Source organism: Leucoraja erinacea, chromosome 1 (assembly GCF_028641065.1).
Source record: "Leucoraja erinacea ecotype New England chromosome 1, Leri_hhj_1, whole genome shotgun sequence".
Lineage (NCBI taxonomy): Eukaryota > Metazoa > Chordata > Chondrichthyes > Rajiformes > Rajidae > Leucoraja > Leucoraja erinaceus.
In genome coordinates this window covers 64,274,585-64,292,000 of record NC_073377.1, presented here as the reverse complement: position 1 = coordinate 64,292,000, position 17,416 = coordinate 64,274,585, and the positions used below count along the sequence as shown (strand labels likewise).

The window sequence follows — 17,416 nt, the reverse complement described above, 5'->3', positions numbered from 1 at the left end:
GCACCTAAAATTAGGTACCACTGTATTTTGTATTGTATTAACTTCTAATAAAATAAAATAAATTAAAAAAACAATAATTGCGCTGCTGAGATTTTAGTGATCATCTTCTTTTGCAAAATATGTTATGTAGAATTCCCTGTCTGATTCAGTACTAACTTCTAAAGGGAAACTGGTATGCACTGGAAATTTTGTTTTTTAAACTGTTAAAGGTACTGATGTAATATTCACATATTAAAATTCAAATAATCTAGTATTCATTTGTTTGGAATGCCGATCTAATTTTTGACTGGAGCATCTAGCTCATTCATTAAACCAGAACAAGAGCTGGGTGTGCAGAGTGCACACGTGTATGAACTCTGAAGTGTGGGCTACAGGACAAGACTGTGCATGGGCTCTGCAGCTGTGGTTTTGAACACCGTCAGTCAGGTATGTGGGTTTAACTTTGGAACATTTTGTGTTTTGTTACTAATTCTGAACATTTTTATTACAGAAAATATCTTCACCACATCCGACGACTAATGCTGTTAGCGATCAATCTATTGCCAAAACAAATCTGGGTTTCATACATGCCTTTGTTGCATCCATATCGGTCATTATTGTTTCTGAGCTGGGTGACAAGACATTCTTCATTGCAGCAATTATGGCAATGCGATACAATCGTCTGACTGTACTTGCTGGAGCTATGTTGGCTTTGGGATTGATGACTTGTTTGTCTGGTAGGTAACTTTTTTCAAAATAAATAATGATGTATTATACTTGTTTTTTTCTTAAATTATGAATTAAGCCAATGTGTGGATTAATGGCTGGTGATATGAATTTCATAATTAAACAAATGTAATATTTTGACCAAACTTGTCCATGTGGCATTGCTCATGAACAATAAATTAAACTAGGATATATGTTAATGAAATTTGTCTCTTCCAATTTTGTCTAAGAAATTCCTGGGTTTTTTTTGTTGTTTTTTTTGTAGCTTGTCCTTTGCTTTTATCTCCCCATTTTTCGATTATTTACCATCACATTTTAGAGTATTTGTTGCTCTTCGCTTCCTTTTCCAGGTATGGTGACAGACTCTAAATCGGGGTTTCCCAACCTTTTACGTCCCGTTTACCCCTGGCAACTTTTTGAAAGTAAATTTACCCCCACCTTGTTGTTCAGTAATTTGAGTTTACACTTCTACCATAATAAAGCAACCGACAAAGGGGAAATTTAAAAATACTGTTTTTAACATTATTATTTTAAGTTCCAGAATCAACACATTTACTCCCTGGGGGTAAATTTGCCCGAGGTTGGGAACCCTTGCTCTAAATCCTGAAGAGTCATGATACTCTCAAAAACATTTGAAGTTAGAAGATGTCACTGTTTCTATCTCTGTTAGTATTTTCTACTCTTTAGAGATCCAACGTGGAAACGGGCTCTTCGACCCACCGAATCCGCGCCAACCAGTGATCACCCTGTGCACCGGGGTCTCCAAACAATGGCCCGCGGGCAACATCCGTCCCGCCATAAGATTGTATCCGGCCTGCAGCAAGCTCTGAGCTCTGGACTCCTCCGGGTCCTAAAGTCCGGCGACTCAGAGAATATATAATGTGGCCCTCATGCTGAAAAATTTGGAGGCCCATCCTGAACACTATCCTACACACTGGGGACAATTTACAGAAGCCAATCAACCTACAAACCTGGATAAATGTTTTTTTTCTCATTATTAAGGCATTATTTTTAACTCTCACCAGTACTGGGTGTCCAATCCTACCCAAGGAACTGACATGGGTGATTTCAGCGTGGGCTGTTTTAGGACGTAGCTGCTGCTCTCCTGATCTCCAATGAAGTCCAGCATTAGAGCAGTCAACCATGCTGGGGAAAAGTCACAGGTAGTGACATTTTTGCTGAAACCTATCTGCCCTGCAATTATCGCAAGGTGGAAAGCATGAAATGTGAATTGGGATACATAGGTACAAATATACAAGCTGAGATGCTTGCTCAGTTCTCAAGAAGGGTCTTTGACCCTAAATGTTAAATCTTCCTACCAGTCACAGAAATTGCATGACCTACTGAGTGTTCCAGCATTTCCATCATTTGAAATTCTTTCATTTTCATTACGCAATTTCTCCCACCTAGGTCTTGGTGGTATCTTGTGTGCCAATTTGTTAACCCCAGCCCCTGATATTCAACAAGTCTTTGCAAAGTACAAATTTGGTTGCTTATTTAGGCTATGATTTGAGCTTTTCGGATTTACAAAATATTAGTTTTTAATCAAAGCCAGGATGGCATTGAAATAATTATTTGGAAATGTGTATAAATTAAGCATGTATGACTGTTGCCCTTTAAGGTTAAAGATTTTCAATGACTTGAGTCCAGTCTTCAAACATCACGTAGAAAACATTGTGCTGATGCCAGGCAATTTGGTCACAACCCCTTTTAGTCCTGTATACCTTTAAAATGTGTTAACACATATGGGATTTACTTTCATTAACTTAATTATTTCACTTCTTGGTTCAATTTATCTTCAGTCCCTCATTATAGGAAACAGTCCTAGGACAATTGTTGAATTTTTTTTCTATTGGTCCACAACGTGCTGGTAAATTAATCTTCATTTGGGTAAATAAAATTGCTCATTAGTATAACTTGGTTTCAGGCATGTATAATTTTTCCATGTATTCTATCTTTTATCTCGTGCGCCTTTGAAAGATTCCAAGTAGAGTAACAGCTCCTTTTTTTTTTAAATTCAACATTTTAACTGATTTAGCAAATTTCAGCTTTTAAATATTGCGCTATAATACTTTTAAAAACATCTACATTGTCAAAACCAACTTGACTATATTTCTGCATCTTCTGTTCTAAGTATCACATGATTTTGTATGTGATTTAAGATGGCCCAAACATACATCAGACTGGTGAAGTAATTTGAAGAGTAAAAAGTCAGGAAATGTGGGTCATTAATCTTGAGTATCAACCCCATATTACTCTGTCCGAATGTTGCCTGATATGAATATTCCCAGCTCTATTGTTTTTATTACAAAAGGCAGAAAGATAATCAATTAGGGAGCAAAGGAAATGGGCAATGTTTCGGGCCGAAACCCTTCTTCAGAAGAAGGGTTTCGACCTGAAACGTTGCCTATTTCCTTCGCTCCATAGATGCTGCCTCACCCGCTGAGTTTCTCCAGCATTTTTGTCTACCTTCGATTTTCCAGCATCTGCAGTTCCTTCTTAAACAAGATAATCAATTAGATCGATCTTTATCATTTTGATTGGTCGTAACTTTAACAGCTGTACATTACATTAGTTACTGCGGAATTTCTAACCAGGTCTGCTGTAGATTGTTAAATCTTTCTTAATTCCCTTCTAGATGTAGCGACTGAATTTGCATCAAACCTTAATCAAACAGTATGTTTCAATTTGTTTAGCTCCAACCATGAATAGATCTCTAAGGTACCTTATCATAAAATTGACAATGTAATCTCTATCATTGAACTGGAAGAAGGATTACAGAAAACACTTGGGTTCTTTTCAGCTCTCTGAGAAAGATCATTTAAATAATGCAAAAATCTAAGTTCGAAGGATATTAATTGCAGGTATAATTTGAAATGAGCCCTGAGGAAGTAAGGTTTTGCACTTGTTTTCTGATGTGATTAAGATGATTCTAGTTCTTTAGCTGATTTAAAGCAACGAAGATAGGCATAGAATGCTGGAGTAACTCAGCAAGACAGGCAGTACCTCTGGAGAGATGGAATGGGTGACGTTTCGGATCGATGCCCTTCTTCCAACGGTTATTGCAGTTTACCATTTCCAGCTGTCTGTCCTCCACAGCCTCAAATCATATCGTTCCCCAGCCCTGCACAGCCTGGTTTTTCTTCTCCCCAAAATTCATAAACAGAACTGTTCTGCCAGAGATGTGGTTTTTGCCTGCTCCTGTCCCATTGAATTAATTTCCACGTTCCTCAACTCCATCCTTCTTACCCCCCTCCCCACACTAGTCCAATCCCTCCCGACCTATGTCCAAGATGCTTCAATTCACATGCCCTTCCCCTCTTCATTGACACGTTTTCCTGGTCCCCGCTCCCTCATCTTTACTAAAAACGTTTTGAGATGCAGCCTGGCCCGCTGAGTTACCCCAGCAAGTGTCTATCTTCGGTGTAAACCATCATTTGCATTTCCTTCCTACACATATAAAGCATCACTGAGTTTGGAGGGTCTTGTGTTTATTTCTTGATACAGTTCTCTTTGGCTATGCGACTACAATAATACCCCGGAAGTATACATACTATGTGTCAACTGCGCTATTTGCAATATTTGGCTTCCGGATGCTTTGGGAAGGCTTGAAGATGAGTCCCAATGAAGGTCAGGAGGAGCTGGAAGAAGTGCAAGCAGATATCAAAAAGAAAGATGAGGATGTAAGTATTATTGCTGATGTACAGTGCAGGGAATAGTGTCTAAAACTAAAGGCTTTTTGTAGGTTAATGATGAATCCACTGAGATTATTAATGAGGCAATAATTTAACTATGACTAATGGGCAAATGATTAAATGAAACCTTGAGGGACACAGAGTCATTAGTGTGTTTATTCTCTTATTAAAACTCTCATTACTTGCTTCATAGTCGTTCACCAAGAGATCATTATGTGAGTACAACTTACTTGTAACAATGCGAGAAGGTTATGGGAGTAATGCTGTATCTTACTAATTTTATTCATGCAGTGGAACTTCAAGAAGAATATTAACTTGAATGTGATTGCTCAATAATAGTCAACTACTGGATTTTGAGTCCTGATAACTGTTCAAAATATAATTGAAGATCTCCAATGTAAACTTAATCATTAACATGCCCAGCTAAAATGTGTTTTCGATCTAGCATTGTAAATATAATGTTCCATATTGAATATATTTACAAAGGGCAGTATTATTTGAAAATCATATGAGGTATCCAAACATACCACTATCCTATATTAACAAAGATCGATATATTTTCTGACTAACTTTGAATAAAGATTGCTTGGTCCTAAGAAATTCAGGTTGGACACTGTGCGCTGTGTTTGTAAGTTGCACATTCTGTAGACCATAGAAACATTGGTATATTCGCAAGCATGCTGCCAAGACAAAAATGATTAAAATGGGATTATTCTATTTTTACCTACATGAAGTGATTGTGGGAGTGGATGGAGGAGGTAGAATTTTTCACATGGTTACTTGATCCAGATTAAATGAGCACCTCGGGGTTCAAAGGGTACCGCAAACATGGTAGAACTGTTTATAGTAGTTCCTATATTAATGTATGTGTATTAAACTGAGTTTGAAGAATAGTTGGATGTTCTTACATCCATACCTTTGTCTAAGTATGGATAGTTGACAAACCAGAGCACTTCAATTTGTATGAACTTGCACTGAAATCTATTTGGCAAATTGTATGTAGAAACGGGACAAAAATGCAGCAGAATTTAGAAACAAATTTTAGGCTAAAAATAAATCGAAAAAGGTCCATAAGTTAGTTTAATTATCACTATTGCGTTTGTTTATTTTTAAACCTTGATCCTGCCTGTGTTCCTCTTTGCTCTTGCACATTATCTACACACTCAGTTATAGGTCTGCTGCATCTCTCTCCAACTATTAGACTACTCCTGATATGCTACTTCAGAAGCTGAATTTTCATTACAAAGACCACCATTGATTATTGCTGGTTTGAATCTGTCCAACCCTGTTCTCAAGTACAACTTGCCTACTATTCCTATGTTTACTGATGTATATTCTCCCAATTCTCACAATGAATCATTTATAGCTTAAGTCCTTTCCAAACTAATTGGCTCAAATTTCCTATGAACCTTAAGTATTAATATATATGGGAGGCGCAGCAGTAGAGTTGCTGCCTTGCAGCGCCAGAGATCCGGATTTGATCCTGACTATAGGTGCCGTTTGAACCGAGTGTGTACGTTCTCCCTTTGACCGTGTGGGGTTTCTCCGGGTGTTCCAGTTTCTGCCCACATTCCAAAGACATGCAGGTTTGCAGGTTAATTAGCTTCTATAAACTGTCCCTAGTGTAGGATACAACTAGTATATCGGTGATCATTGGACGGCATGGACTCTCGACTGTTTCCACACTACATCTCTATACTAAATTGCACTGCATCAGTTTGGGTTCATAGATTGAATTCCTGACTATTTGCAGCATCTGGTTGGACTCCTTTGCTAAATTACAAAGATTTTCTGCGTAGCTTGTTTTTATTTAGCCAAATGTGCATATTTCTTTGGTAGGTACATACAGTATGTGAGCATGAATGGTAGAGGTAGTGCTATTCTTCCACTTGCACTTTGCAGTAGTTCCAAATACTATACGATAGAACTTTATTTATCCCAGGAGGGAAATTCAAGGTTTCAAGGTCAGTTTATTGTCACGTGTACCAATTAAGGTACAGTGAAATTCGAATTGCCATACTAAAAAAAAAAGCAACAAGACACGCAACTACATAAAAGTTAACATAAACATCCACCACAGCAGATTCCCCACATTCCTCACTGTGATGGAAGGCAATAAGGTCCAAACTCCTTCCTCTTTATTCTCCCACGGTCGGGGCAAGTGAACCATCAGCAGTCGGGGAGGTCTCTAACCCGACCGCGGGCTCTGCAATGTTAAAGTCCAACAGGCTCCCACGGTTTGATGCAGTGCGGATGGAGATACGATATGGAAAAAATCGCATCTCTGTCGATGTAAGAGATTAGAAAAAGTTTCCCCCAACTCCCCCCCATAAAACAAGCTAAAGAACACTAAACAACATACATTTAACATACTTTCATTGCAAAAGGATTTGAGTATAGGAGCAGAGAGGTTCTACTGCAGTTGTACAGGGTCTTGGTGAGACCACACCTGGAGTATTGCGTACAGTTTTGGTCTCCAAATCTGAGGAAGGACATTATTGCCATAGAGGGAGTGCAGAGACGGTTCACCAGACTGATTCCTGGGATGTCAGGACTGTCTTATGAAGAAAGACTGGATAGACTTGGTTTATACTCTCTAGAATTTAGAAGATTGAGAGGGGATCTTATAGAAACTTACAAAATTCTTAAGGGGTTGGACAGGCTAGATGCAGGAAGATTGTTCCCGATGTTAGGGAAGTCCAGGACAAGGGGTCACAGCTTAAGGATAAAGGGGAAATCCTTTAAAACCGAGATGAGAATAACTTTTTTCACGCAGAGAGTGGTGAATCTCTGGAACTCTCTGCCACAGAGGGTAGTTGAGGCCACTTCATTGGCTCTATTTAAGAGGGAGTTAGATGTGGCCCTTGTGGCTAAGGGGATCAGGGGGTATGGAGAGAAGGCAGGTACGGGATACTGAGTTGGATGATCAGCCATGATCATATTGAATGGCGGTGCAGGCTCGAAGGGCCGAATGGCCTACTCCTGCACCTAATTTCTATGTTTCTATACAAAACAGACACAAAGAAGGAAAGGGCAGATAGACTGTTGACAAGGCAGCCATTGCTGGTGCCACCCGGTGGATACATCTATCTCAAGACGGAAATTGATCTGCCAGCAGTCCCATGGAAACACAAAATACATGAAACATGAAATGAAAGTGAAGTGGAAAGGCTTTGGGATGGCACTGGCTACCACCGATTGGTAGAACACCTGCAGCATCTTACTGCAAACGTTGAAAGAGCAGAGCCTTCTCAAAAAAGTACAGTCGGCTCTGTCCCTTCTTGGTATGTTAGCATTCATTGCAAAAGGATTTGAGTATAGGAGCAGGGAGGTTCTACTGCAGTTGTACAGGGTCTTGGTGAGACCACACCTGGAGTATTGCGTACAGTTTTGGTCTCCTAATCTGAGGAAAGACATTCTTGCCATAGAGGGAGTACAGAGAAGGTTCACCAGACTGATTCCTGGGATGTCAGGACTTTCATATGACGAATGACTGGATAGACTCGGCTTGTACTCGCTAGAATTTAGACGATTGAGGGGGGATCTTATAGAAACTTACACCATTTTTAAGGGGTTGGACAGGCTAGATGCAGGAAGATTGTTCCCGATGTTGAGGAAGTCCAGAACAAGAACAGTTTAAGGATAAGGGGGAAATCTTTTAGGACCGAGATGAGAAAAACATTTTTCACACAGAGAGTGGTGAATCTCTGGAATTCTCTGCCACATAATTGTAGTTGAGGCCAGTTCATTGGCTATATTTAAGAGGGAGTTAGATGTGGCCCTTGTGGCTAAAGGGATCAGGGGCTATGGAGAGAAGGCAGGTACAGGATACTGAGTTGGATGATCAGCCATGATCATATTGAATGGCGGTGCAGGCTCGAAGGGCCGATTGGCCTACTCCTGCACCTATTTTCTATGTTTACTTCCTGGTAAACTGCTCATCCACACCATTGATGGAAGCAGGGGACAGGTGTGTTCCTCTCCTAAAGTCCACCACCAACTCCTTATTCTTGTTGGTGTTGAGCTGCAGGTGATTCAGCCCACACCACTCAACAAATCGTTGACTACACTTCTGTATTCAGCTTCCCTCCCCTCACTGATACAGCCCACAATTGCAGTCATCGAAAACCTCTGCAGGTGGCAGGAGACCGAGTAATATCTAAAGTCTGAGGTGTAGATGGTGAACAGGAAGGGAGAGAGGACCATCCCCTGTGGGGCCTCTGTGTTGCTCACAACCATGTCAGAGACACAGTTCTGTAGCCTGACATATTGTGAATCAGAATCGCACTTTATTCACCAAGTATGTTTTGCAACACACGAGGAATTTCATTGGCCAGGTCAGTCATACAATTAAAAGCAACAGATCTCTATAAAAAACAAAACGTATTTTAACATCAACATCCACCACAGTGACTCCTACACGTTCCTCACTGTGATGGAAGACGAAATAAAGTTCAAATCCTTCCCATAGTTCTTCCTCAGTCGTGGGCCTTGAGCCCCCGTTGCCAGGACGATCTTGACTCCCGTAGCTGGTGGCGTTCGGGTGCTCCGAGGTGATCAAGCTCCCGCATCGGGGGGGGGGGGGGGGGGATGTCGTCTCCCCCGCGCTGGACGATCGAATCTCGCTTCAGGGCTGGTCGAACCTTCTGCAACGTTGGAGCTCCCGACTCGGCCTCACCGGAGACTACGAGCCCTTGATGTTGATGTTGCAGTGGGAGCGATCCCAGGCAAGATGTTGCGGTGGGGCTCACGACAGTCCGAGGAGGCTTCCAGCTCCATCGACGGTAGGCCGCAGAGCCCGGAGAATGTGATCCGAAAATTGATCACATCTCCGGGAAGCAAACCGAAGAACGTTTAAGGTTCGGGGTCCCCCCCCCCCCCCCCCCCCCCCCCCCCCGCCGGGGGGGGTGGGGGGGGGGGGGGGGCCGTGCGCGTGGGGTGGGGGGGGTTGTGGGGGGGGGGTCGGGGGGGTGGGGGCGGGGGGGGTCGGGGGGGGGGTGCTCGGGCGGGTTGGTGGGGCTGGGGTGGGTGCTGGGGTGGGGGGGGTGCGGGGGGGGGGGGGTGGGGGTGGGTGAGGGTGGGGGGGGGTGGGGGGTGGGGGGGTTGGGGGGGGGGGTCGGGGGGGGCGGTGGGGTTGGGGCTTGTGCGGGGGGGTGGCGGGGGGGTTGGTCCGGGTCTGGCTTGTGGGGGGTGGCGGCGTGGCCTGGGGGGGGGCGTTGGGGCGGGGGGGGGGTGTTGTGGTCTTGGGTTGGGGGGGCTGGGGGGGGGGGGGGGGGGGGGGTGGGTGGTTTGCGGGTGGGCGGGGGGGTGTGGGGGGGGGCGTTGGGGGGGGGTTGTGTTGGGGGGGGGGGGGTGGGGGGGGGGGGGGGGGGGGGGTGGGTGCTGGTCGGGGCGGTGGGGGTGGGGGGGGGCCAAAAACTTTTAAAAAACTAAAAAATAACAAGGTGAAAAGCCGAACAGACTGCCGGCAGGGCAGCCATCTCCCCGGTGCCCCTGGTGGTCCAGTCGGATAGTTGGTGATCCAGGATACCAAAGGAGCATCCACCCGCATCTTTGTCATTTTGCTCCCTAGTAGTGCCTAATGGTGTTAAAAGCACTGGAGAAGTAAAAAGAAAGACTCCCACAATGCTTCCTGGCTTATCCAGGTGAGCATAGGAATGATGGCGCAGGTAGATGATGGCGTCCTCAGTTGAGTGAGCACCTGCCTCTCCAGGAACTACAGGATGTGTGAAGTCAGCACCACCGTTCTGCAGTCGTTGGAGGAGCTGGGACGTGTCCTCTTTGGTACAGAAACCAGGCAGGATGTCTTCCATATTACAGGGGCCCCTCTCCTGGCTCAATTTGAAGATATGCTGGAGTACTCCGCACAACTGGATGGCACATACCTTGAGTACCCTAGGGCTGACACCATCGGGACCCGTGACTTTGCCTGGGCTGAGTTTGCTTAGCACCTTCCTCACCTGCCCAGCCTTGATGGTCAGGCACGACAAAGGGCAGAGGAAGTGGACCAAGGGGATTGAGGGGGAGCTGGGGGGAGGGTGGGCAGGCAGGCAGAGGGCCCAGCATCAAATCTATTTAAAAAAAAAAAAAAAAAGTTTTAGCCCAGTCCTGATTGGTTTCCCTCCCCAAGCCACTGGTCTTCTTGTAGCATGTAATGCTCTTCATACCGCTCCAATGCTACACCAGTAAAAGTAGCGAAAGATGAAGCTGAAAATGATAATTGTAATTTAAAATTGCTCAGCAATGTTTCTGTGATTTGGGGGGGGATAGCTTTGGGGTTATAGAGATTTCAGTTGTGTGGATTGAAACAAGTAAAATCAATCAAATCTGAAGAAAGGTTAAGTGTTAATGCATGTAAGGATCTGGTGAGCAAGAATTATAAGATTTAAAAATATATAGTTTCCTGGTGGTGTTTGAAGAACCTCTGTTTCATTAAATGAACAATTTGTTTAGGATTAGATTTGATCATATTTTATTTAATATTGTTTTCTTGGTATTTATTTGGAGAGTGATTCATAGTGTACGTTTTTCAAAAGAAAACTAATTTTAAAAGTAGCTTTTCTGACGTCTTTAAATGTATCCAGTTTCACACCACAGTGCCAATGGAAATAAGTTATAACATGTTGCCTTATTTCAACCTTCCAAAGAGCTTCTGAAGTAATAATGCTGGTTTAAACAAAAATCATATGATGTTGAAATAGCAAGCTGTAGTTTTACGGTACAACTAAAATTGATCTGAAATTTTGCATGGGAAAGTTCTTATCAGGAATATCCTCTTTAGAGCAAGATGTTCATGAAACTTAACTATCATTGCTGAAAGTTTAGTTTTAAGATACAGCATGGAACCAGGCTCTTCGTCCCACAGTCCACACCAATCATCAATCACCCGTTTGTACTAGATCTATGTTATCACACTGCTTACACACAAGGGGCAATTTACAGAGGCCAATTAACTTATAATTCCGCAGATTCTTGGGTTGTGCAAACTCTGCTCAGCCTGCACCAGAGGTCAGGATTGAACACAGGTACAGGTAGTGTGAGGCAGCAGCTCGACCAGCTGCACCATTGTCACCCAATTTAGAATTTGATATTTAGAATCCCAAAATATAGTAGTTCCAAATGTTCAATAGCTTGAAATTCCTAGCCAGCTTTGTTTTTTAAACTAGCGTCTTGCAATTACTTCTAATCTTCATTACATTTTAATTGATGCAATGTATCTTAATCTTGAAGAGTTGATGGAGAATCAGAATTGGTATATTGGTACATCATTTTTGTTGAAATGATAGTTATATTGGTCTGAATTCTAAATGACACAGAGAGTGGTGAATCTCTGGAATTTTCTGCCACAGAAGGTTGTTGAGGCCAGTTCATTGGCTATATTTTAGAGGGTGTTAGATGTGGCCCTTGTGGCTAAAGGGATCAGGGGGTATGGAGAGAAGGCAGGTACAGGATACTGAGTTGGATGATCAGCCATGATCGTATTGAATGGCGGTGCAGGCTCGAAAGGCCGAATGGCCTCCTCCTGCACCTATTTTCTATGTTTCTATGAATTGGAGAATATAACTGACTTTTCAATGAACAGTTACTTGTGAGTTACATTGATCATTTTCTCCTCTTTAATTTTGTAGTCTGAGAATGGAAAATAAAGCTCTACTATATGTTTGTCAAAATCAGCCCGGGATTCCTGGGCTTGCCTGTTCTATTAAAAAATTTCAGGACTTAAACTCTGCTAAATTGCCTTATTTTCTTTTTCTTAAAACATTTAGTTTCAACGATCAAAAGTGGCAAATGGTCCACGAGATATTGAGACTGGCTCAACGACACATCTGCCACAAAAGAGGCGATTGCATTGTATTTCTCCAATTTTTATTCAAGCATTTACACTCACGTTTCTGGCAGAGTGGGGAGATCGGTCCCAGTTAACTACTATTGTATTAGCTGCCCGGGAGGTAAGTTCTTCCGATTTTTAACATTTTAATTTATCGGAGCAATTTTTAGGAGGGAGAGAAACTGAATTCCTTTTTTTTAGTTTTTTTTTACTGCATGCTGAATAATATTACAATAGATTTACAATGCTGGTCTGACTATTTTAGAATAGAGTTCAAGTTAGGATGTGAGTAAAATCGATGTACCAATGTCCCACGTATTGCGTATGGTTTACTTCCTGCGAACCCTTGCATTAGTCAGATGTTATGTAAGAAGGAAACTGAAGTGCTATTGCGCACGCATAAATTTACTATTCGTACAGTGTAGTACCAATGGGAGACCACATGGTAGCATCCATGAGAACAGCTGACTGGCTTGCGGAAATGGCAGCATGTACAATAGCGCACTACTACCCGTTGACTATCAGAGGGGACTGTGTAGAGAGGGTGGCGGATTTCCGCTTCCTGGGAATCCATATCGAGGAGGACCTGACGTGGAGCGTGAACACCACTGCGCTGCTGAAAAAGGTCCAGCAGAGACTGCACTTCCTGAGGGTGCTCAGGAAGAACAACATCACTCAGAGACTGCTGCTGTCCTTTTATCGGTGCTCCATTGAGAGCATACTAACATACTGTGTATGCGTGTGGTACACCAGCTGCACAGCGGCTCGGAGGAAAGCGCTCCAGAGGGCCATTGACAACGCCCAGAGGATTGTCGGCTGCCCTCTCCTTACTTTGGAGGACTTACACAGTTCCCGCTGCACCAAAAAAACCCAGAATATCATAAAGGACATTTCCCACCCCGGACACTCCCTGTTTGAACTGTTGCCGTCAGGCAGACGGTACAGATCTACAAGGACAAGGACGAACAGACTAAAAAACAGTTTTTACCCCACTGCTATAAAAGCACTAAATGTAGCCGCCAAGGAACGCAGGGGCGATACAGACTAAGGGACTGTGGTAACTGTGAAATCGACAGAAGGATGGAGGGTTGGGTGTGTATGCGTGCTTTGTTCGTGATATTTATTTAGTTGTTTATCTTTATTATTTTACCGTGTATGTATCGTTAGCTTTTAGAAATGTTTGAATGCTGCACTGACTGGCTGACATTTTAAATTTTGTTGTACATGGTCCATGTTACAATGACAATAAAGAAACTATTCTATTCTACTGAGACGCTTAACTCTGAAATAAACCTGTAGGCTTAAAGAATTGCTTGTGTTAATGCGAGATTATGTAAATTGGGAAGTGCCTGTATAATCAATCTGTCTGCTTTGTCTCAAAAGTGAAATGCAATTTCCAAAATCTAAGACGCCCCCCCCCCCCCCCCCAATAGAGAATAATTTATCATTACCCCTAATTTTCCATAACTAAAAATAAGCTTTGAAGTGAGAGAACCAACACAATACTGATTTGCAGTGAGTTTGAAAAATACCATTAATCCCTCTTTAACGAGAGCTGAACAGAGAGTATTAGAACTTTGTTTGTCATTTGAGTAGGACATTCATTCTACTAATCTGCATTGCAGTTACTATTTGACTCACTGGAAAATATCCTGCAATTGAAAGTGGGCAAATCATATTTTGGTTAGCACTAGGGGTAATGTGCATACTTTTGAAGGATTGGAAGTGTTTTTTCTTTACTAGATTGCAAGTCTGCATTGCAGGTCCAACAGCCTACAGTATTTGGAGGTTGAGTAATTGGTTGAGAATGCAGCTGCCACCTGAGCACTTGTCTTCCGTTAGGCCAGATGTGAACCAGGCTCCAGGCACTGTATAGCCAAGGCTCAGCTCACCCTGGCAGTCGTTGATAGAAGAAAAAGCCGGAGCTGGTGTTTTACTTTGTGTAAAGACTTGTAATTGATTTCAGAATTTTCTTAATGTCTGTTAAATTAGGATGCTTACCAACTGTTAACAGCGATGTGCATTAAAAAAAAAAAAGATGCATGTGAAGGAAAATAGGATAACCATAATTTTAATTTATTATTGCTTTAAGATTTTAACTTCCTAATCCACAGGCCAACGATTCTCATTGATCCTGTCCTGGGGTTGACTTTGTCCAGCAGCATATTAGGCTGACACTTCGGTTATTGTCTGTCATTCAGTAAGGGCTCAAGTTTCAGACTTGTTTCTGTGCAGCCAGGAAGATTCATGAATTATATCGTGTTTAAGAAGGAACTGCAGATGCTGGAAAATTGAAGGTAGACAAAAGTGCTGGAGAAACTCAGCGGGTGCAGCAACATCTATGGAGCGAAGGAAATAGGCAACGTTTCAGGCCGAAACCCTTCTTCAGACTGATGTAGTCTGGATCGGTCTAAATCTACATCAGTCTGAAGAAGGGTTTCGGCCTGAAACGTTGCCTATTTCCTTCTCTTCAATACCCCGCAACACTGCCCTCTCTCCCCATCCCTCCCCCCACTCGAAAAAAGGGCGAGTCCCCTAGTCCTCACTTTCCACCCCACTAGCCGTCACATACAACAAATAGTCCTCCGTCATTTTCGCCACCTCCAACGTGACCCCATCACTCATCACATCTTCCCATCTCCCCCCCCCCCCCCCCCCCCCCCCCCCCCGTCTGCTTTCCGCAAAGACCGCCCGCTCCGTAACTCCCTGGTCAATTCTTCCCGCACCACCCCCTCCCCTGGCACTTGCCCTTGCAACCGCAGGAGATACTACACTTGTCGTTTTACTTCCCCCCTCGACTCCATTCAAGGACCCAAGCAGTCGTTCCAGGTGTGACAGAGGTTCACCTGCACCACCTCCAACCTCATCTATTGCGTCCGCTGCTCTAGGTGTCAGCTGCTCTACATTGGTGAGACCAAGCGTAGGCTTGGCGATCGTTTTGCCGAACACCACCGTTCGGTCCGCATTAACCAACCTGATCTCCCTGTGGCTCAGTACTTCAACTCCCCTTCCCATTCCGAATCTGACCTTTCTGTCCTGGGCCTCCTCCATGGCCAGAGTAAGCACCACCGGAAATTGGAGGAGCAGCACCTCATATTCCGCTTGGGCAGTCTGCACCCCAGCAGCTTGAACATTGACCTCCAATTTCCGGTAGCCCTTGCTGTCTCCTCCCCTGCCCAGCTCTCCCTCAGCCCTCTGGCTCCTCCTCTTCCTTTCTTTTTTTGACCCACCCTGCATCAGTCTGAAGAAGGTTTTCGGCCCAAAAACGTTGCCTATTTCATTCGCTCCATAGATGCTACCGCACCCACTGAGTTTCTCCAACACTTTTGTCTCCCTGGCATTTTGGTTAAAATTGTTTTGGGAACCACGCCCTTTCCATTAATAAACCATTTGAAATAGAAAATGAGCAGACACAAATGTTGACCTTACGAAACAAAAGGTCTACATCTCCACTACCATTTTAGCGCTGGCATCCAAGAGAGATTCCAGGTTGTGGCCTCTCCCGGTCAGTGCAGGTTTCTGAGACTGGGAAGGGCCTAGAACAGAGGCGCTTTGCAGTTGGCTGAGCTCTCTGCTCCGCCATGCTGCTCCACACAGTGTGAAGAGAAAAGTATCCACCGTGCAGCCCTCGTCGCTACATTGCTGTTTTTCTTCACAGCAATCGAACCCAGCACCCAGCCGCTCCACACACGCAACCTAACCCTGCACGCCGACAGTCCCTTCCCTCCCTCCCTCCCTCATCGGCCACAGCTGACTGCCCAGAGGGCGGTCCCCTCTCCTATTGGGCCAGCATTTAATTAAATCGGATAAACATGCTATGTGAGTTAGTAACCTAATTTTGGAATTTAATGAATTTGCACGTGCTCAATAGCTGATCTTATGATGCATTTCTTCTTGTAGGATCCCTTTGGTGTTGCTGTAGGTGGGACAGTGGGTCACTGCCTTTGTACTGGATTGGCAGTAATTGGAGGAAGAATGGTTGCTCAGAAAATCTCAGTTAGAACAGGTAACAATTCAGAAAAGTTTTGTTGAAGATCTTCAGTGTTCAACATAAGTTGAATGAAGCTTGTTCTAGTGCCGTGTTTTAAAACTTAATTTTAAAAATTGTATTGTGCTGAGCGATGCTTAATTTATAAAAAATGATTACATTCTCTTTTTCTTTGTTTTCAGTGACTATCATTGGTGGAATAGTTTTCTTGGCATTTGCACTTTCTGCCTTGTTCATCAGTCCCGCCAGTGGATTTTAACAGGATGTGTCCAGAAATGTTGAATTTGAAATCGTGATTTCTATTTTTGTAAAGGTACAGAATATCTGCAAATTGAAGAAAACTTGATGTAGACCTTTGCCTCCAGTACAGTTCACGTTTCAGCTACAGTTCGCGTTTCAGCTTTGAGTTTGATTTGAGCATCCTCTGTTTCCTGTATAGATATGTCAATAAGTAGATGCCTTGCTGCTCTCAGTGAACAGACTGAAATCTGTATTGGAATGTTACCTTGGGAAGAGGACACTTTTAAAATAATTTTTCATAAGGGGAATCTAAACCTAAGCAATGACGTAAATGTTACTACAATCCTTGCTCTCTGGAAAATGGTTGCACAGCTATTACTCAATATAAAGCACTCCTTTTGGTTACTTTGTCATGTACACTGTCTGTACTTGTTCACATAAAGTGTTGGTTTAAAACGACTTCTACCTCCCCCATTGGACAAAGGGCCTCCATTGCATTTTTTGAACGGTTTACTTCATCAAGCAGTTCATGGCTGGAAATCTATCGTCAAATGAATGGATTGTGTTGGGTCTGTCTAAACAAGTAACTAGTTCAAAAGTAGACTCTTGGAACATAATATTAATTGTTTGTGAAGTGCTTATTAATGCAATCAGCATTTTGTTTGTAACTATTGATCTTGCAAATAGTCCTATTTGATTTGTCAATATCTGATCTGCACAACTTTATAACGATTTTCCATTTCCAAAGTTTTCGATCAGACCACTCAGGTCATCAGCTAACCTTTTCAAAAAGTTTAAGACATGGCAATTGATCTTGGATGTTTGGTGCTGCAGTTTACTTTTAAAGCTTTTAAAGCAGTCCAAGGTAATTGGTGAAGCTTAGTCTTATTTGTTCATAGACGCAAAATGTTAGAGGAATTCAGCGGGTCAGGCAGCAGCTCTGGGAGAAAAAAGGAATGC

At 43.1% G+C, this 17,416-nt stretch overlaps 1 protein-coding gene across 1 annotated transcript in view; it reads left to right on the top strand.

Annotated features, from left to right (window-relative positions):
* The window catches only part of tmem165 (transmembrane protein 165), a 33,392-nt gene extending 16,479 nt beyond the window's left edge, over positions 1-16,913 (top strand). Inside the window, exons 2-6 of the mRNA XM_055636006.1 lie at positions 491-716; positions 4,213-4,388; positions 12,167-12,349; positions 16,129-16,234; positions 16,399-16,913. Coding sequence (XP_055491981.1) covers positions 491-716; positions 4,213-4,388; positions 12,167-12,349; positions 16,129-16,234; positions 16,399-16,475 — 768 coding nt within the window. The 3' untranslated portion in view covers positions 16,476-16,913. The remainder of the gene's footprint in view (positions 1-490; positions 717-4,212; positions 4,389-12,166; positions 12,350-16,128; positions 16,235-16,398) is intronic.
* Positions 16,914-17,416: the final 503 nt, after the last annotated feature.